This window comes from Parasteatoda tepidariorum, chromosome 1 (genome assembly GCF_982258835.1).
Source record: "Parasteatoda tepidariorum strain Cologne lab strain chromosome 1, Ptep-v5.0, whole genome shotgun sequence".
In the NCBI taxonomy this organism is placed as follows: domain Eukaryota; kingdom Metazoa; phylum Arthropoda; class Arachnida; order Araneae; family Theridiidae; genus Parasteatoda; species Parasteatoda tepidariorum.
In genome coordinates this window covers 84,249,951-84,271,739 of record NC_141755.1, presented here as the reverse complement: position 1 = coordinate 84,271,739, position 21,789 = coordinate 84,249,951, and the positions used below count along the sequence as shown (strand labels likewise).

The window sequence follows — 21,789 nt, the reverse complement described above, 5'->3', positions numbered from 1 at the left end:
TTATACTCAATGAAAGCACACAAAAAATAAAGATATCAATTATTAATATTACATATACAATTTATCAAGACAAGATAAAGACAACAAAAAGGTAATAAATCTCAAAGAATAACTAAAAACAAAATTTAAGTATAAAACTCACAAAAATGGCATGTCCGCCCAGTATATCCAGTTTTTTCACAATCACAATATGTTTCTCCTTTTTCAACATAGCATGTACCTCCATGTTCACAAGCATATGGATTATTGCACAAGTTAACTAGAAGGCAACTATCTAACGAAACCTTTCCAGACACTTGATTTGTATCAACAACTGTCCTCGGATCAATCCAATCACCAGCAACATATATATCTCTCATACACCCAATAAAACCTAAAGTGGATTTAATATGAAAATTTATATCTTTAAATGCATCAATTCTTGTCTGAAACATTTCTTTTTTTTTTTTAAAGTAAGATTTAATGAAGTATAAGTTTTGCACAAATTTACCTAAAGTCTTCATGATCAAAAAGTTAACAAATCCTTTAAAACTAGGCATTTGGTTACTATACTAATACATTACTAAACTAGTTAACCATACTAAACTAAACACAAGTGGCATTAGTGGCGAAAAGAGTAACAAGGCTACCGGGCTAGTATATCAGATTTATTTTCAGTCAAAAGGTCATAGTTTACTCAATCTGAAAGTTTTGAAGAGTGGTATTTTTTTAGGAGGTTATTTCTTTATAGACTAATGTTTTCCTGACTTTTTCAATATTTAGAATATGCACTAAAGAACAAAATAATCTCATAAAGAAATAATTGGATGTTTAAACAAAAAAAACTAGTCAAATTGGGTAAAAATACCCAAAAGATAGCATCTCAATGATTAAATTTGATTTTTTTTTTCAGTTGAATTCATAATTAACAGTCTGATTATAATATAAAACTTCTAAAAATAATATGAATTGCAATATCGAGAGTAAACTTGAATTCCAATCTCAAAAATAAAATTTTTGGGAACATCAGGCCTATTGACACCCATAACATATATTGCCTTGTAATCACAGCACCAGCAAAGGGATTTGCCAGAATTTTAAAAAATTTCTTACAGTTTTAGTGTATACACATGGCCAACCATCCATGACTAATATGACAATTCTCATGCAAAAAGTTATAGCTACAGTAGACGCCGCTTAATGTGATCACATCGGGACGAACATGATTTGATAACAATAACCGATTGATTACAATAAACAAAAAAAAAATTAAGCTAAAAAATAATTTTTTTACATACGTATTAAAATAAAAATTATTTTAAATTAGGAGTTGTAGCTGTAAGACACTAAAGTATTTAATAGAAATTAATGTACACTAAAGAAAAAGAATTAGTATACTCACATATTTAATGATAAACTGCAGAAAACAATACAAAATACAAAAGGTTAATTATTAACTGAAAAAGAAATCATCAATTGTCGATTGTTTAGCATTCTTTCGAAGCAAGTCATTTACGAATCGCTCATAATCATAATGTTTATGAAAGTGTTCCGCGTCGGCTTTGTTTTGCACACCTAGCCGTAAGACTCGAAGTGCCTCCCTCATCTGAGCAGGCGTCGGAATTTTGTCCTCGATAGCACTTTCAGGTTCATCATCGGCATCAGAATCTTGTGACGAAGCTGGATCTTTGACACATACGGCTTCGCAAATGTCCTCATCAGTTAACGAAGTAGAAGTCTCAACCTTCTCGTCGATCTCCATCCATGCTTCAAAATCCTCAGCATTCATATCGGGCGGGGGATTGAAAACGTCTTCCATTTCTTTCATTACAGCAGCATTGTTGTCCTCTGGTTGACAAAATCTTCCATGACTAAAACAATTTCGAATTGTTTTTTCCGAGACATTATTCCATGACATTGTTAACAAATGTATGGCATCCAAAACATTTGTTTTTTTGGCTAGAGCGTTCGCATTAAGATCTTCAGCGTCTTGGTCTTCCATATTTTCTAAGATCCTTGAACGCATTTCCTTTCTGTAATATGCCTTCAAGGTGCGGATAATTCCCTGGTCACACGGTTGAATTAAAGAAGTGGTGTTTGGTGGTAAGAACACGATATTTATCTTTTTTAATGAAACAGTTACATCATGCGCAGTGCAGTTGTCTATGAGCAGGAGTATGTTCCGTTTTAGTCGCTTGTCCTATTTCAACAGCCATTCGTTAAAGATGGTGGTAGTCATCCACGCCGTTTTGTTGGCAAAATAATCGACGGGCAGATTTTTCACACCTTTGAAACAGCGGGGCTTCTTACTTTTTCCAATCACTAAAAGTTTTTCTTTAGTGCCGGTCATACTAGCGCAACATAGCACAGTTAGGCGTTCCTTGGAGGTTTTACACCCTTGCGTACTTTCCTTCTGAAACATGTAGGTGTGTTCAGGCAAAGCACGAAAATATAGGCCAGTTTCATCTGCGTTATATACATCTTCATGTGAATATACGGCAATAAGTTTAGGCCATTCTTCTTTAATCCACTGATCTGCGGCTACATTATCGGCATCTTTTTGTTCACCATGTGTCCTTCGAAAGAGTATGTTCTGCCTCTTTTTCCAGCGGTGGAACCATCCTTCTGTGGCTACGAAGTTTCCTTTACCCAATTTTGCAGCTAAATCTTCAGCTTTTTGGCGCAAAATTGGACCATTAACGTCCCTCTCACGAACGTTTGTGAACCAGAGTTTTAATGCAGATTCAACCTCTTTGTCTTTTCCATCTCGATTTCTTTTACAATTCAGATTTTCGTTCAAAGTGCACTTTTTTTCGATATCTTCACGATTTTTTAAAATTTTACACAAAAGCGGCTGCGAAACTTTCAATTGAACAGCAGCATTCCTTTGGCTCATTTTTGGCAATTTATCGTAACGATTTAAAATGTCAACCTTTTCTTTCACAGTAAGATCTCTCCGTTTCCTTTCCATTATAAAAAACAAATCAGGTTACAAACCGTATGAACTATGGTAAAGTGAAAATGTATACTGATCTTCTACATGCGACTTTTAAGCACTTAGATGAGGCAGTTTCACTACCCCCCCCAATTTTATTGTTTGACCAATAGCGACTGGCTAAGCGACCTGCCAAGGTCAAGTGGCATACCCGAAACAATGTTCTCTTTTGAAGGTCACCCCTTACCCCCTTCCCATAGTGGCTGGGACATATCATCTGTCACTTGTTTAGTTTTCTCTTCATTTAGGATTTCCGGGAATTTGAAATCGCACAGTGCTACGGAATTTTACAATGCTTTACCGAAAATGGCAAAATACCCCCCCTCATAATAACACGTGTTTAAAAGATAATATACGAGCCCCGTTTGCACTTTTGGTAAGTTTCAGGAAACACTTCACAAAACACAAAAAAAAGTTTTCCTTCTTGTTTTTATTGATTTCAGGAAAATAAAATTTACCTCTAAACTGATAACAATAAACGAACATTTGATTACAATAAACGAGGATTTTTCAATGTATTTTGATCTAAGCGGACGGGACTAAGCGATTTTGATAACATTAAACGTTTGATAACATTAACCGTGATCACATTAAGCGGCGTCTACTGTATCTTAATAGTAAGATAATACAAAAATTGTAAAGAAAACTAACATTTTTTGCAATAAAAAAAAGAAAACTGATGCAGATATTTTATAATTCTTTTATTGATTAGAAATAATGCAACATCTTTCCTTTCAATAAAATGTGCCAAAATTGTATTTCTCTCATAGGTATAATTAAAATTTATCAAAAAGTGGTCAAAATTTAAAACTGCCAACTGCATTTTACTATATCCATGGAAAAACGCAAGAATTTAGAAAAATAGACATGAATTACAAACATGAAGACTCTATCAGTATTGCATTTATATATTATGCAGTTCTAATTTGCAAATTTAGAAAATATAACCTCTGAGCAGCAAAACTTTTTCAAAGTCTCTTTATAGAAAAACTTTAAAATCTCAACAAAAAAATTTTTTTTTTAAAAAAATAGATCCCTTTTATACAATAGGGAAGAAACTAACTGAATAATTAAATTACATATTTCATTAAGAGCAAGCCTATTTATTTTGCAGTAAAAAAAGCATAAAAACGAAACATAATCAAAGTATTATAAATCAAAATATTTTCCTCTCATATTAAGTGAATTAAATGATAATAAAATAAAACACAGACCTCTCTCGGCATCTTGTACACTTGTGGTTAAAATCATTTGACCCATAAATTCTAATGGATGAGTAAAAACACCTTTTGAACTATGGTGGTAATCTACTGCCAATTTAACTTCTCTAGAAATGGAAAATAAAATAAAAAAAATATTAACACAACGACAGTTGGATTTAAAACAAAGAAATTACTAACTTATTTAAAGAAAATTCGAGACCTTCTAAAAAATAAAATGTCTCACCCAGCATCGTAAACAACACCAACGTGATGCCAGTCATCATCAGCAAGATTTTTTCCAGAAATCTTATCATTTAATGTCCAAGACATATTAGGATCCTCCTTTGGAGATTCACTGATAACAAACAATGCTGTTCCTTGGTGTAATAATAGCTGATAATTAAAGATTAATGTCAATTAATAAAAATTAACAAGCAAAACACACGCAAACATAATAATTAAAATCAACCTATTTTTGATAAAATACAATTATTTAAAACTAAAATATTTTTCTGGTACATCCTATATAATTTGCTCTAGTCATTTCTTCGGAAAAAAAATAGAATTGATAACACTAAAATATTAATAGTGTTTTTTTGTATCAAATAACTTATATAAAAATATCAACTAACTAATATCAAATAAAAATATCAAATAACTAATATAAAGTCGGAAGAAATGAAAATAAGACTTTGAAAGAAATTGAATATGGGGTTTAATGCGACAGTCTCTAAAAAAATTTAAAATGCAAAGAAACTTTCGCTTAATTATGAAATTGGAGGATTGCACCATCTTTAAATTTCATTATTTCATAAACACGTATTCAATTAAAGTTTTTTTTAAATGAATTAAAATTAGATTTTGGTTGCTCAATTGTGAACAAAACACACACTAAACTGACTATGAATCACACGTCCTAATACTTTTAATGTAAAAAGATAAAGAGGGAGACAATTATAATCATTTAGCAATATATATTTTAACATTTAAATGGAATAAGTACCAAGAGTAAAATTACTATATTTTATTAAAAATGTGCAATTAAGTATCATTCAAAAGTTCACAATATTAAAATAATAGTAAGAGACAATAATGTATTATTAATTTTAAGTGAATCTAGCATTCAGACACCAGTATTATGGAAAGGGAATAATTTTGTGTAAGTTAGGAGGTAAATATGTTGTCTGGTGTCTTTCAAGACAGAATTTTTTAATTATCTTTTCTCAACTGAGTTTTAACAAACATGTAGAACATATCCCATCTGGTTTCCAAAAAGGAGAAGAAAAAAATACACTTTTTGTTGTATTCAAACAAAATAATAAGATCTCTGAAATATACTTTTAAGTAATATTGAATGAAAAAAAAATCTGAAATAATTAGTTATTTATGATAATTATCAATTAAGATTTAAAAGTGAGAAATTCCAAAACTGAAAACAATCATTCCTACTTTTAAGCTGCTTGAGTAAAACTAATTTAAAATCATTTAAGACTCTTTTTTTTTCCAATGAAATCATAAGTAGAAGCAAAAACTTATCCTGCTACTGACTTTTAAAGAAAAATTTGAGAAAAAAAACTTCTTTTTTACTCTTCCAATCAAATGTCAAACAATACTGATCTTATTTTTAAAGAAACGTGCCATCAAACACAGATTCCATGAAATTTAAAAATAACTATCCGTTTTACATATCACAAATTGACTGTCTGTCCTACGCATATTACTCTTACTAACATTAAATTTGCCTTGAAGAATATTGCCAAAGAAATAAAATAAAACTAATTAAATCTGTAGATAAGTACTTAAATCTTAAATGGTCTTTTTGTTTACTTGCAACAATTAAAAATCAAAATCTAAAAGGCATGCTGTATACATGAAAGAAACAAAAAAGCAATTCACCTAAGAAACTTACATCTTACCTCCCAGACACCAATGCCAATTTCTGTTTTAATTTCACCTGAAGCCAGGACACAGTCACTTTGTAAAGTTTTGAATTCTAATGAAAGTTCTAATTTCTGATTATTTGGCATGACGAGCACTAATTTGGATTCAGGCAGAGGGAATGTAACAGGTATCACATTAGTGGATTCACAACCATACTCAACAGCAAATATACTGTTATAACGTGCCGTACTATCTCCGCTATGCAAAGCATAGAGAACATTCTTATCATTAAAATAGATACTCCGTAGACATCCGATGAATTTTTCGGTTGATTTCAAACCTGCAATAAAATTATTCATTAAGAAAATAGGAGCTTAAAGAACATAAATGTCTATCAGAAAACAATATTTTGTTGTCTACAATTGTCTACAATAGTGAAACTATTGTAGTCTTTACTTCTTTTCGTAGTTTGTACTATAGTGTGCTATGTTTTAAAAATGTAGAGCAGTGAACAGTACCATACAAAAAAACAGCAGTTTGCAGCGATTCCTGGCAACTACTTTTAACATTAGTTTTAAAAATTAAAAAAAAAAACACAGTTTTAACGCAACTAATTTTTAGAATAACCAATATTTAAACAAGCATTTCTGAAAAATAAATAGTCAAGCACTTTGCTCACACTCTCACATGCGAATGCATACTCATGAAACATTGAGGCTATTTCAAAGGAAAGGAACGTATTTTCGATAAACCTTCTTCTTCTTCTTCCTTATCCCCAAAATTAGCAGGGCTAAACTATGTCCATGAAATTCATCACCCGGAGGAAGTCGGCCACCATAAGTGTGTTATTAAGAATGTCCCTTTTGTCCAGACCTAGACAGTCCAGTATACGTTGGGGGGAAGCCTGCATGTTGTGGCACCTGGGGCAGTTAGGGTAGATTTTAATACTACCCTCAAAAGAAAGGGACTTAAGGTGGCCGCTGATAAGCCTGGTAAGTGCAGTCTGGTCCTTGCAGTTGCACCGAATGTTGAGTGCACCTCCTGGACTGGTGCTCTGGTACCAGTGATGTTTGGGGGGTACGAGCCAGGAAGCGAGGTCTTCTTTTTTCTTTTTTGATGCCAGCTCCATGAATGATTGAAAATTATAACTTAATATTAAAGGGAGTTAGACGGCTTCGAAATTCGAACCCTACCCCGACATTTTTATTTACTTATTATACTTTTATTATCATTCCATTATGCGTTCTTTAAGAAAGAAAGATGCACATGAAAGATGCTCATGAAATTCGATAAACCTAATTTCTTAGAGGACATAAAAACTCATTTAACACTTAACAAAACTGCTAGTATTTGATGATTTCGCATTTCTTGGATTAAATATTCTTTGTCAAAAAGGCATAAAAAGTTTAAATGAACAAATTGGAAAAAAATATTTTGGAATAACAAACTGGCTCATGAAAACATGAATAAATATTTCATTATTCCTTTACATTTAATGTAAGTCAATTTTTTTTTATTCAAAACCATTTTGAACATAGGTGTAAATTAAGTTCTTAGGCAAAGCTTGTCTCCTTAAAGTAGTAAAGCAGTTACTACTATTGTAAAGTAATTTGTAGTCACTAGATTTAAAAAAAGTAGTTGTAGTTAACTACATTTGTAACAAAGAAGTTGTAATAAACTAAAAAAATAATGTAGTTTTTCCCACCACTGCTCCTTTTCTTATCTTATTCTTCTTGCAAGTCTTGAGGAAGAACACTTACTGAGTGCTAAAAAAATGTTGAGACAAGACATGAGTATATTTTGAACATATTACAGGGTGCATAGCCAAATTATTCAACAAAAAATAAGCATCTTTTAACACTAAAAAAATATTTTTAAGCACTTTAAAAAAATATCATAATTAGGCAGGGTTGGAAAGTTTTTGAAAATTGACAGTTTTAACCGTCATGTCAGAAAAAAAAAACTTTTAGCATTGTTTTTGACAATTGTCAAAAATTATGAAATTTCGAACAATGTTAAACGGATGGCGTTTTCATACGCTATGGACTAACAATACGCCGAAATAGATTGGGGTTGAATTAATTACAAAAACTTTGAATAGAACAGTTTGAACTGTGTCTTTTTGCATAATTCGAAGCAAAAATCAACATAGTAAGGGAAAAATCACATTTTGAAAAAGGGAAAATTAAGCACTTTTTAAAAACACCCAATGAAGAAGTACCTTTAAGGGCTTTTAAGAAACAAAAAATCGAAAATAAGCACCTTTAAGCACTTTGTAAAAACGCTATGCACCCTGTAATAAATATCCCATGAAACAAAAATAAGGCGAGAAAATGGAAATCAAAATGATAAATTAAATTGTTTTATGAAATTAAAATAAAAGTAATAGGAACAGAATTAAAAAAGTTATATTTTTTATGGCTTATGTGCAAAAGGAAGGAAAGAAATCCTCAAATGATTTAAATATTAGAAAAATTTAGCCATGATATTTTTTTCAGTAATTTTATTTAAAAACACAGTAAATTGCAGTGCATAAGTTGACATTTCATGCTCCTAAAAGTATATGAAATCAGGGGGTCCACTACTAATACGCTGGAAATAAAGTGGGCCACTCATCATGGTGAAATATCGATGCATTATAAACATTGAGATACAATATGAATAACTCTTCCTCAATTTACAAAAACTATTTTTAATATATTTAAACTACTATTTATTTTCTCATCATATTTCTTTTACACATAAGGTTTTTTTCTAAAACAATCTAAATTACGCTCAGAAAAAAATTAAAATAAAAAAACTTAATATTATTTATTCTTAAGTATTTCAAAAAACATAACACATGAAACTTTTTAAACATACCATAAAGGTACAAATTAAAAGCTTCCAGAACAACATCTGTTTTGGATTCAATATAGATTAGCAGTGTCGTCTTATGGGATCCGCATCATCCTAATCTGTTCCACAAAAAATCACCCTCATTCAAAGAATTCGAAATTCCAAACTTTTAAATGATTTTACAGTAACACTTGAATCCCCCACACATTTAGTAACATTTAACATATAACGTCTATAACAGCAGCGTGGAATTTTCCTATTTTTGTAAGAGTTGTTGATAGGAAATTGAAAATTTTTAACTTAAGACAATTTTATAGACTTAATAAATTCTTTTTACACATTTTTTAATTTTAGAAAGTTCTATTATTGGTTTTTCAACAGTCAACGTAAATACTCAACATACCAGACATCTGCTATCTCGTAATCAAAAATAGGGAGTAAACTACTACAACGGGATATATGACAAGTTTTTATTACTATTTAAAATTAATCTTACACCTTTGGTATCTTTTGGAGCAGAACCTATGTAAATCTCGGGATCCAGATGGAGATGATGATGAGAAGGTGACGTTTTAAGAGAGGTTTTCCAGCGAGAATCCAATTGAAGATTAACATTCATTCCATGATGCAATATAGTCAAAGTATGCCATCTGATACAGTAAACACAACAAATGAATAAAAAATTACAAGATATGTAAATAAATCATATATTTTTAATTAATGATAGAAAATTCATAACATGAAGCTTATCTATTAGCAGGTGTACATTTCAATATGCTTAATGAAAATTATTATCTCACAAGATCAAATGATTTTTTATTCATTATGAACTAAATAAATTAATCAGAAAAATATCTTAATTTGAAAAAAGAAATCAATTAAAGATTGATAATGCATTACTTTGATTATAATAACTGAACACATTTTTCAATGAAATAAAATGTTCATATTAGTAAATGAAAGTAATCTGTTTAAATCGGGGAGTAAATTTTTCACTTGCCATTAGCGATTGAATATTTAAACCAGGTGGGAAGATTTTAGCATTTAAAATGTTTAGTTAGACATGAAAGCCTATTCTTAAATCATTATACCTCCATGAAATTCCCTCAATTTCTTCGATTTATGCTAAGTTGCTTGCTTTTTACTTACTAAACCGTTACTTTTGAAAATATTGAAACTATAAGACAATTTAATTTTGATTTAATATTATTATTGCAATAAATTTGCTTCAATTATTAAACTTCTTCCTTTTATGACTTTGGACCCATAAAAATTCATACTACATCTATTAACATGCAAAATTTTTTGGATATTTTCTATAAATATAAAATATTAATGAGCAAAATTTTAATTTGGCTGGTATCTTTGAAACTTCATAACCAAGTCGTAATGATTTAAAAGCAAATTTCTTTGAATAAACTAAACCTACCTTTCCTTTCTCATTCATAAATATCTTAAAAATAGCCTTCTAATTGTTCAGAAATCGCAAAATGTAATAAAGTAATTTTTATTATATTATATAATTTAATATATTATATATATATTTAATATATTTTATATATTATATACTTTGATTTTTAAACCTAATAGTGTTTAGGTACTGATTACAAAAACTTAAAAGGCAAATAAAAATGTTAAATCTATTGAAAAAATATATTAGAGTACTTATTGATAAACTCATTGAAGTAGATGTAGCAATATGAATTGCTAAATAAAAAAAAGTTTTTCTCACAAAATAATTTCGATTTAAAAAAAAATTACTTACATTTTTAGCAATAAATTATCCTAATTTTGATTTTATAAAAAAAACTTATAATTCTTTTAATAAAATTATAAATATGATTTGAATTTAGATTCGCATTATAACAATGGCACAATTTTAAAAACATATTTTAAATTTAAAATTATTAAAATTTGTTAGATAGATAAAAATTATAAGTTTACTTATGTGAAGAATGTTTAAATATAAAAAAAGTCTACAAAGCAAATTTAAAGTTTTATTTCAATTCATATCGTCATTTTTAACATTTAATAATTATAATTTTTTTTTTATACATATTCAAGATTTAATGTTAAGTAGCTGGCATCGTGGAAAATTTAAACTTCAGTAGAGTCTTAATCATATGACACCACTTCCAATGAAGCTTAAAAACATTCCTATATTTGCTTCATCATCATTACAATTCAGGGATCAATTAATTACATTTAAGTTTTTATTCCAAAATTGTTATTACAGTCAAACCCCGCTATAGTGAACCTTCAAGGGACCGAAATTTTGGTTCACTATAACTGGGAGTTCACTATATTCGTTACGGAGGCAATTTAACTAATGGTTCCCAAACTCCTCCCTTTTATTACACATTATTCAAATAAATAACTGAAAAATATTATGTAGTAGCAAAAAATTTGTTATTTTTTATAACTCTTCGTTTTGCGTACAAATAGAATTAGTAATCTTTAGCTGATGAGCAATCTTCAACATCAGATCTTCCCGACTCTAATATAATTTTTCTTGAATTTCTGTTACTCCGCTTTTTAAACCTGTCTAACCTTCCACTCGAGCATATAAAAGTAGTCTCATAAATTCGCTTAGCAAATTCATCGAAATTTGTTCAAATACTGGAAGATTGCGGCTTCTTTGAATGCTGAACTATTTCAGCAATGCTTCTTCAACATCTTTATGATCTGCTTTTCTCAACTTTTTTCTGTCATCTAAATTTTTTTCATGAGCAGGTTAATTGCCTATTTTTCCATATGTTACAAACTGTAGATTTGGATAGTTTATATTCCCAGCAAATATCAGCTTGATTGCATCTATTTTAAATTTGTCCGATCAAAGGAGAACGTTTTATGTTTACTGCTCGCCATAGTTAAATTTGAGTAATTTGTTTGCTGGCCTTTTTTTACTGAACTGAGAGCAAAAAGGAGTTTAAATGAGGGCCTTATCAACACATATTAGTGTCCAACCCTTTGACCAATATACAGACGTGCCAACCTAGCAAAATTAACATTCAGGAGTTTCCCTAACAAGAATTCAGGAGATTTCAGGAGGGGTAAAAAAAGGTGCATGGTATGCAACATTTGGCACTTCTAAGGAATTTTAAGTAAAAAATTTATTAAATATAAGAATGCAAGAAATTTTACACACTAATAGAGCAATAATTGTTTAAAAATATTAAATGGAAATAAAATAATTAAACACAGATTTAGCAACACAAAACTATATTAGGTAGATACTCTTTAAATAAATACCATTTCCTTAATAAAACATTATTCAAAAACCCTTGACACTGTAATAAAAATGCACAAAAACTTTTAAAAAATAAACAAATTGAATAACTATTTTATTTTAAAAAACCAATTCAATACTAATGTATAAAAATACTAATGTCTGTACAATAAAGAACCAATTATCCGGGATGCTCGGGACCATCGCTATCCCGGATGTCTTAATTTCCCGGTTTCCTGGATCGACAAAAAAGTGTCGTTAATCGATGTTTTATCAAACCCAAATTACAAGGAAAAAATGCAAACGCATTTTAAAGTAAGAGAAAAAAGAAAAGCTCTCCTAAATCTAAAAAGGAAAAAAATTGCAGAAAAATAAAATTTAAAAGAATAAAAAAATTTGCAAGTTTAGACAAGAAAAACAAGTTTAAAAAATAATTACGATTCCTAAATCAACTAATAAACAAAACCAATGATTAAATAACGCAATATATTTCATGGGGGGGAGGGCGAAAATAAAAGGAAAACCTATTAATCTAAATAAAAACAACACTTGAAAATTATCGAACCGAAACGATAGTTAAAAAACGGCACTAGCATAAATATTAAAACCTAGAACAAGGCAAGATCAACGGACTTTAAAAAAAAAAAACTAATGAAAAAATTTGGTAATACAAATAATTTTATTGAGTGCAAAATTTATCATGAAAAAAAAAAAAAAAAAAAAACGTAGTGGAATCAGAAAAACGAAACTGCAATCTGCTTCATAAAATAATTGTATGCTTAAATTAATAAACAATTCTCCTTTTTTATGTTTTTATTTTTTATATAAAAACGCGATTTTTAATTAAAGCAGGTGTGATTCCACATCAAGAAAAACTTGCGAATGATACCGCACTTCCAAGGAATCAGAATTTATTCAAAAGAAAAACATTTTATTTTTATTAATCGATGTCAAATAGATAAATATATTTTTCTCTTTCATCTTCTGTTCACTGATATGCATGTGCAATGCATTTTCCCCACCCCCTCGTAAATCAAACAGCAAACGAAATCATCATGCCACTCCTTTGAGTTTAACGACCTAAAAGAGAATGAAGATCTAAAATCTTCAAGGTCGCGGAAGAAATGACGTTTCTCTGGGTAAACGGGGAAAAAAATTCTTCCCTTCCTCACATTTTCCTCCACTCAACTTCAAGGATTAGTCCAGTTTTCGCTTTTTTTTTTTCATATCGTTTTAATTCAAAATGGCGGGAGAACCGAGCAAATTTTTTTTCCGGATTATCTGGATACCAGATAAATGGTTCTCTACTGTATGCATGAAAAAAAGAGTTGCAGACTTAGCTCTCCGCAATTAAGTTTTGCTAAAGTCATTGGTACATGATTTGTTGAAATTGATCCATACTTCCGTTTCGACTTAAGACATCCTTGAAATTTTTTTTTTTTTTAAATATACGAAGACTAAACGAATAATTGATATCACTTGCTAGTTTACGAGCTTGTTGCCAACCGTGGAAAAATACGCATTAAAAACTATAAAAACAGCAAGATACAATATCAATTCCAACTATCGAGAGTACGAGTTTCCCCACTCCTGAACGGACGACACTCGATAACGACATGTGACGTCATTGCATTCAACTCTACACGAAAGAAGAGGAAGATTTCACCCGCCCCCAGTGTAAGGGGGCGGATGAAATAGGAGTGTTAAGAGGTAACGTTGAAGAGGGGGGAAAATAAAGCATGTTCAGCTACGCTTCAGGCAGATGGTAGTTTGATAAGAGGGGATGGAATTCAAGCTGAAAGAAAAACTTACTTTTGCACTCGCGGAAAAATTAGGTAATTTTGAGTTTGGCCGTCGATCGCAGTAAAATTCGGGAGTTTTTCAAATCAATTCCGGAGGGCGGGAGAATAACTCAAAATTCGGGAGACTCCCGCAAAATGCGGGAGAGTTGGCACGTCTGAATATAGAATAATTACTCATTCCCTCTGACAGAAAATGCAGATTGATCCCACTGACACCTTACAGGTGCATCATCTGCCTGGGTGGGAAACATCTTCTTGGTTTGTTTAGGGATGGGAAAGTGAGATAAAAGAAGCAAACAAGAAAAAATGCTTATCGCTGCATTCCCCTCTATAGATGGTTTTTAAAAATCGGTATATGTAATTATTTTGAAGTAGAAATTTCAAACTTATTACAAAAAAATGAAGAAAAAAATCAGTCGAAGACAGAAAAAAGTTCATTATATCCAACTTCCTCACTTTTTTTGTTCACTATATCCACAAAAAATAACATTATACTTGTATAGCAAGGCACGGGACCGAACACTTCGTTCACTATATCCGGGAGTTTACTATAAAGTTTATAGTTTATAGTATAAACCGTGTTCACTATAGCGGGGTTAGACTGCATTAAGAAATAAAAACTCCAGAATAATCAACGGTATAAAATTTTAGTAGTAGTCTAACATGAGAAAAGTCTTATCTTCAACTTAGTTGAAGCCTAGAGAAGTATCTCTACTTTTTTTAAAGGGAAAAAATTTTTTAAAATGGCAAGAAATAACTACAGCCGAACAATTAAAAGGGAGAGAAGGTAAATGAGAAAACTAAAATTAATGACACGCATTCTTAAATTCATTTATTGATTCACTAACAAATGAACATTTGCAATCAGCAAACATCTATCACTAAATTGCTTATTTGATTTATGGTACATTTTTATTTAAACATCTAAAAAAAATGAACAATAGTTAACTGAAATATTAAGTAACATCAACTCACGCTTCATCATTTAAGGAATATCCGATAGTTGAGTTTAAAGGACCATCTCCAAAATTTATTTCAAAATGAAGTTGACCGCCAAAAAGACTTAATGCCACATAGTTTTTGGTAGGATGATCACCAGATGCATATAGAAGAACAGAATCTTCAAAAAACGTCTAAAAATAATCAAGATTTATATGCGATCTAATTTAAATAAAAAACAATCTAATCGTTATACAAAATGATTCTTTTAAGATACCATTTCTAAAAATATTTTAGTAACATAATTATACACAAAAAAATAATGGAATGGATCGAACTGAATTCAAAGTTTAAACACACTAATTTTTATCAGAGGTGCCGATTTTCCAAACTATATATCAATAAATATGAAGCACAATACAATGTTTATGCAATTCAAATTAGAGAAATTTTAAGATGTATTTACAACTTAATCCTATAAAGGTATTGTAATATTAATAAAATTACACAAGAACCATAAAATTTTTTTAACTATTACCACTCTTAGGTAAAGGTACCAAATTAAATTAAAATACATATATCACTGAAATTTTACACTTCATTATTAAATGATAAAATTAAGTTGTTTAATTGGAATAAATAATTCAGTTTTGGTTGAATTTAAACTAGCACATGTTGCCTTTTTAGTATCATTCATTTATCCAGAGAAAAAAATTTTTGCAAATAGCATTTCAGATTTGAGTGAATATTCTTTTGTTTTGAAAGATAATTCTACTATTTCTAAAAGACATCAAAACATGTTTCACAATAATTATGTACCAAAATATCTTTAATAATTTTAAGCATTTGATAACTTTTTATGATTTATGGCACTCCATTCTTCCAAAATTATTTATAATCGGGATACTCAACAAAAAGGTAAAAAATTGTTTGCTAAAAGAGTACATTGTGTATACCAAACAAAACATTCATTTCTATTCATAAATTTGGGAATCTCATTAAATATAAGTTCATTATAAGTTGGTTCCACTATTTTGATTTTATTTTTAAATTTAAAAGTTTCAAAGTACATTCTTACTTACTTTAAATTGAAAGCTAATACGCATAGCTTCAGAATGAACTCTATCTCGCCAGTCATATAAACGATATGTAATATAAGAATAACCTTTAAAAGTAACAGTCACAGGATCTATAAACAAAAATTAAAAAATCTATTTGATAATAATATATAGCAAATACTTTAAATGATTACTAATGCTAATTAAAAGAATTTTAACTTAAAATAAGGCACAGTATATTAAATTTAATAACATCTTTAGTCAAGTTTACCCATGATATTTTAGAACAAAAATACCTTGAAACCAAAAATTTAAACGATTTTTTTCATGCTATTAGATAAGAAACGGTTACAAGAAATGTAATATTATCAGAAATTTCCACAGTTTTAAAAGAAGTAGAGAATTAAATTATGATAATATAGTATTTAATATATTTGAAACAACTAAAAAATAAAACAGACCAATTTTAATCAACATCAAGATTTAAGGTACAAAAACAGATATAATAAAAGATACATCTAAACAAATATATAGACTATTACTAACGAAAGCAAATGAAAGAAAAAATATTGGAAATGTGTTTAAAATGGGATCTTAAGAATTACAACAGCTAGAAAAGAAAACAGATAGAAATAAATTTTAATTAACATCAAAATTAATTGAACAAAAACAGATAAAATAAAAGATATATATAACACAAAAACAGATACAATAAGAGAATGCCTACCTGCGCTAAAACAAATTTGGTCTTCATGATTTGTTCCAAAGCAATCACAAGATGCATGAGTATAATGGTTTATGCAACGGCCATTATATAAGCAGGGATTCTTTTTTGCACAGGAATCAAGACACCCATGTTGTAGATGATTATCTTTAATAACTTCTGCGGGGAAAAATGGACTATCTGATTCACTGAATGTTATGTTTCCCATGCATCCCACAAATCGGACATAATTATACTTCTGGATCATATCATAATTATTAGGGTCCAATCCTTGAAAGAAAAAAATAAACTTGATTACCAATACCAAAATTATATGATTAAAAAATTATAACAAATGATAATGGAAAATAATGAAAACTATTACTATTTTTTTTTTCACTTTAATATTGGTTCCTGGAATTAAAATGGACTTAATACCAAAACCAAGGTAAACTAAATTACATAACATGCTCAAGCAAGGGCGCCGGCAGAATAATGTAAAAGGGGGTGCAACCCTCTAACAAACTATCCCCCCCCACACACACACACACACAAAAATTAAAAATATTTTGTTATTACATTTTGTTTTGTTATTACATATACTTTCATCTGTTAATTTTTTCAAAATACATTTCTTCATTGTTAACAAGATATTTAAAAAGTACGAATTTCTTGTACTTGAAAATTTTGCCACGAGAAACTGTACTGATGGCGCTGACATAGCTACTGACTTTGAAACACAAATGACTACAAACAGTAGTTTAGTATACTAACGTGTTTGTGCACGCTTAACATTGGTATTCATTGTGTTGATGAAGATTTACAGTTTTGAGAAGTCAGTTTGTGTTATACACCTTCGTTAAACTAAATAACTAATAGAAAATATAATATTACTTATATTTTATTAAATGAAATTAATTTAATGAATTTAATAAAAAACTTGTATAGCAAAATTGTTTTTCTGTATCTCTTTAATTGTTTAAAAAAAAGCCAGGGGGGTGCAAGTGCACCCCGCTGCCGGCGCCCTTGTGCTCAAGGTTATAAAACCAAACATAGCTGAACTAAGTCTGATGCAAAAAAAAACCCAGAAAAATCAGAGAAAAGATCACTGAGGTTCCTCAGGAACATACGAATCATAATTGCCCTAGAATAGGCAAATCCAATAAGTTCATAGAAATTAATACTAAGACCACATTGGTTAATGATTGCCTTCTTTATTTGCAATGTAATAACTTATTTTTACATAGCTACATCCATAGCTTCCAGAACCTCAACTTTATTATTCATACCAGAAGTTGGAAGAACATAGTTCAGAAATACATGGTAAAATATAGAAATTAGTAGATAGTATGAAATATTAAAATTTAAGAAAATTATTTGGGATACAAAAATACTTGACAAATTAGTCTTTTTGGATTTTATTTTAACGCATCATTTAAAATTAATTATTTTTACTTCTTTCATAACAAAAACTGCAATTTTTTAAGAAAAAGAAGCTACCTAGCTTTTAAAATTATAAAGCAGCACAGATAAATGCTTTAATGTGCTAATCCCAATTATGTGAAATTGTTTTTGTTTATTCAACCATGGTTTAGTAAAATACTTCACCAGGGTGGGTAGCCAAATTATTCAACAAAAAATAAGCTCTTTTCAAGCACTCAAAAAATATTTTTAAGCACTTTAAAAAAATATAATTAAGCAGGATTGGAAAGTTTTTGACAATTGACTGTTTTATCTTGTTTTAACCGTCATGTCAAAAGAAAAAACCTTTTGGCATTGTTTTTGACAGTTGTCAAAACTCATGAAATTTTGAATCATGTAAAACGAATGACGTTTTCATACGCTAGGGACTGACAATACGCCGAAATAGATTGGGGTGGAATGAATTGTGAAAACCTTGCATAGAACATTGTGAACTGTGACTTTTTGCATAATTCGTAGCAAAAATCAACATAGTAAAGGGAAAATCTCATTTTAAAAAAGAAAAAATTAAGCACTTTTTAAAAACACCCAGTGAAGAAAGCACCTTTAAGGGCTTTTAAAAAACGAAAATAAGCACCTTTAGGCATTTTTTAAAAACACTACGCACCGTTTCACACGAGAACAATCTTTAGTATCAAAGTTCTAAAATGTACCTCAATTAGGTTATAAAGCATAATTTTTTTAAAAAAATATTATATATATAATGTTAGAATAAATTCATATTCTTATTCTAAACTCTATTGCACTATTCTTTATTTTGTTATTTTTCATTCTAAAGTCATATCTAATCATAAGTGTAGCATGAGGGGACAAACTTTTTGTTTTCAGAAAAATTTTCACTTATTTAGTTTTATGTATATATAATTTCACATATAAGTGAATAATCCATACCTCCAAAATACATAACTGTTTGAGGCAGCGTTCTATTAAAACCATTGTTGGGGCCTTGAAACAATGAAGGTAATGTAACAGTTAGTTCACTAGTATCAACTTTGACTGAAAAAACACCACCTCCTGGGTTTATTCTCAATGTTACATAATGCCATTTGTCTCTGTTTAGTCCTGAAATGCATAAAAATCTTTTTAATAATTAATTTCTAAAAGAACACTATCATGAAATAAAGAATTACTGACTCACCTTTTCCAATAAAAATAGTATCATCTGAATAATCATGGAAAACACGAATGACTTTAATTTGCCCATTCTCAAGCATTACATATAATTCATATAATGGAAAGATTTTAAAATCTGTCACTGAGCCATGAAAGAGTAAGAGACCATGAGGACGAGTAGTTCTAAAAAAGAAAAATCATTTTATGTTGACGAAAATGGGTATTGCAATTAGAATATCTTGAAAAGTGAATAATGCTATATCAGGGTGCATAGCAATCAAAGCAAAAGTGCAAAGCAAAATCTTTCAATAAAAAATGAGTGCCTTTTAAGCACTCAAAAAATATTTTAAGCACTATATATATTAACAAAATGCAAGATAATTTTCAAAGACTTTAGATGATCATGAGAAAATTACTAGTTTCTGACAAAGAACTCTTTTCTTGATTATATTAGCCACTATAAAATGATTGAGAGATTTTTCGGTTTGATATCAGAGGGTGGAAAATGAAGTCTGAAATTGAGAATATCTTGCAAAATGCAGCAGAGTTGCACATGAGAAGGCAATTATCTCATCGAACCCAACTCAGTAGACGCACACATGGACTCGCAAGTATTTAATCAAACATGTAAAATGATTGGCGCTTTTATACGCCATGGACTGACGGTAAGCTGAAATGAATTGTGAAAATGTTGAATAGAACAAAGTGAACAGCGTCTTTCTGCATACTTCGTAGCGAAAATCAACATGGTAAAGGAAAAATCACAATTTGGAAAAGGGAAAATTAAGCACTTTTAAAAAACACCCAATGAAAAAAAGCACCTTTAAGGGCTTTTGAAAAATGAAAATCGAAAATAAGCACCTTTATGCACTTTTTAAAAATGCTAAGCACCACGTATATATATAAAATGCATTACAAAATAAATGTAATCAAAGTTCTCTGATTTTCGTCAACTGCTGTAGTACAGCAGTTCCTAAAAGACGTTACATAGAACCCTTGAGTTCCGGATAAGGGTCTCGGGGGTGCCAAGAATTAGGAATTATTTTAGCCTTTGATTTCATTTATATCCAATTAACAATACAATAATTAGTTAATTTATAGATTATTAAATTGCTTAAAGAAAATGCCAGAAAGAATAAACTAGCAAAAGTAAAATAAAAAAAATTCTTAACAACAATATATTGAATAAATTATGAAAAGGATGTACATTTATGAAAAATAGCATTATTAAGAATTTGTCATCAAACTTTTCAATTGAAAATAAAGATAAAAAAAATATCAACACTAAAGAAATATGTTCTGCTAATAAGTACTGTTATTGCTTGTGCCATTTCTTTTTCATTCGACCAAAACCAGGATTCAGTTTATTTTGTACTTTTCAACTTATACGAAAACAAATTCAAAACATGTGAATTCAAAACATAAAAATTAATTTTACGATTACGACGATGAAAAAATTTTATTCTTTCCATCAAATAATTTCTATATTCTTTTTCTTCTTCTTTTTGTTTGTTAATAATTTGGTTTCGTTTTTTTTTGGTCACAATAGTTAATGAACTTAAATTATAACTTAGAGGTCAGGCTAGAAAAAAAAATCAATCATTTAGGGTTCAATGGCCAAGAAAGATTGGGAATGGCTGCACTAGCACATGCATTAACTAAAGATTTCCTACATTTATTAATTTCAAAAAATTGCTCATATGTCATTTATATATATATATATATATATATATATATATATATATATATAAAGCATTATACATTTTAATTACACATTGATTTTCCTTATTTATATTAATAAAAAAGTATTCTTATTTAATTTTTATGGTTTTCAAGCATATTTATCAAATTTGCTACTCTGCTGTACTGCTGACATGTTGTATATTAAAAAACTAAAAAGGAATGAAAAAGTAACAGGTAAATCACAATAATAGGTTTTGACTGTTCCATCCTCGGTAAAAAATTTTAAAAAAAAGTTTAAAACAGTTAATATTTTTCTCAAATTAAAAATTCGAATAAAAATTATAAAAAGACTTTTACAATTAAATTAAAACAATGAATAAAAATTTATTATGCTGCGATGGAAACAACTTAAATCAATTATTGTGATTTTGCTTTAATGCAGTGGTTCCTCATTTTTTTCGGCTAGGGAACCCTAAATAAGCAACATTATTTAGGCGGAACAGCAAATTTATAAATTTTAATCAGGTCATTGTGAATGTTATAACTTATATAAGAATATTTTTAAAATAACTAATTAGAGAAATAAAGATTTTTAATTGTTTTATTATTATTAACTTTAAATTAGGTTTAATGTCCAACAGTTAAATTTACAGTCCTTTTGCTACACCTAGTCAAGTTATTAATTTGTTTTCGGTGCATATAGATAAGCTGTATATGAATAAAATAAGCCAAATTATGGTATACTTCAAAATGAAAAATTTAAAGAATTGCTATAAATGTCGCAAATGAATATTACTTTATTAGTTCTACTTTATTATATTACTTTATTTATTAAGGAATTTATTAACTTCATTTAGATTTGAAAGTCATGATAAGAAATACTAA

At 29.2% G+C, this 21,789-nt stretch overlaps 1 protein-coding gene across 9 annotated transcripts in view; it reads right to left on the bottom strand.

Annotated features, from left to right (window-relative positions):
- The window catches only part of axo (axotactin), a 108,252-nt gene that overhangs the window by 33,562 nt on the left and 52,901 nt on the right, over positions 1 to 21,789 (bottom strand). For all 9 annotated transcript variants that reach the window (XM_071179537.2, XM_087167943.1, XM_071179535.2 and 6 more), the window contains exons 3-12: positions 19,247 to 19,404; positions 19,000 to 19,170; positions 16,651 to 16,917; positions 15,948 to 16,054; positions 14,902 to 15,059; positions 9,394 to 9,545; positions 6,093 to 6,397; positions 4,421 to 4,569; positions 4,189 to 4,301; positions 143 to 373 (exon numbers count right to left, since the gene is read on the bottom strand). In XM_071179537.2, coding sequence (XP_071035638.2) covers positions 143 to 373; positions 4,189 to 4,301; positions 4,421 to 4,569; positions 6,093 to 6,397; positions 9,394 to 9,545; positions 14,902 to 15,059; positions 15,948 to 16,054; positions 16,651 to 16,917; positions 19,000 to 19,170; positions 19,247 to 19,404 — 1,811 coding nt within the window. The remainder of the gene's footprint in view (positions 1 to 142; positions 374 to 4,188; positions 4,302 to 4,420; positions 4,570 to 6,092; positions 6,398 to 9,393; positions 9,546 to 14,901; positions 15,060 to 15,947; positions 16,055 to 16,650; positions 16,918 to 18,999; positions 19,171 to 19,246; positions 19,405 to 21,789) is intronic.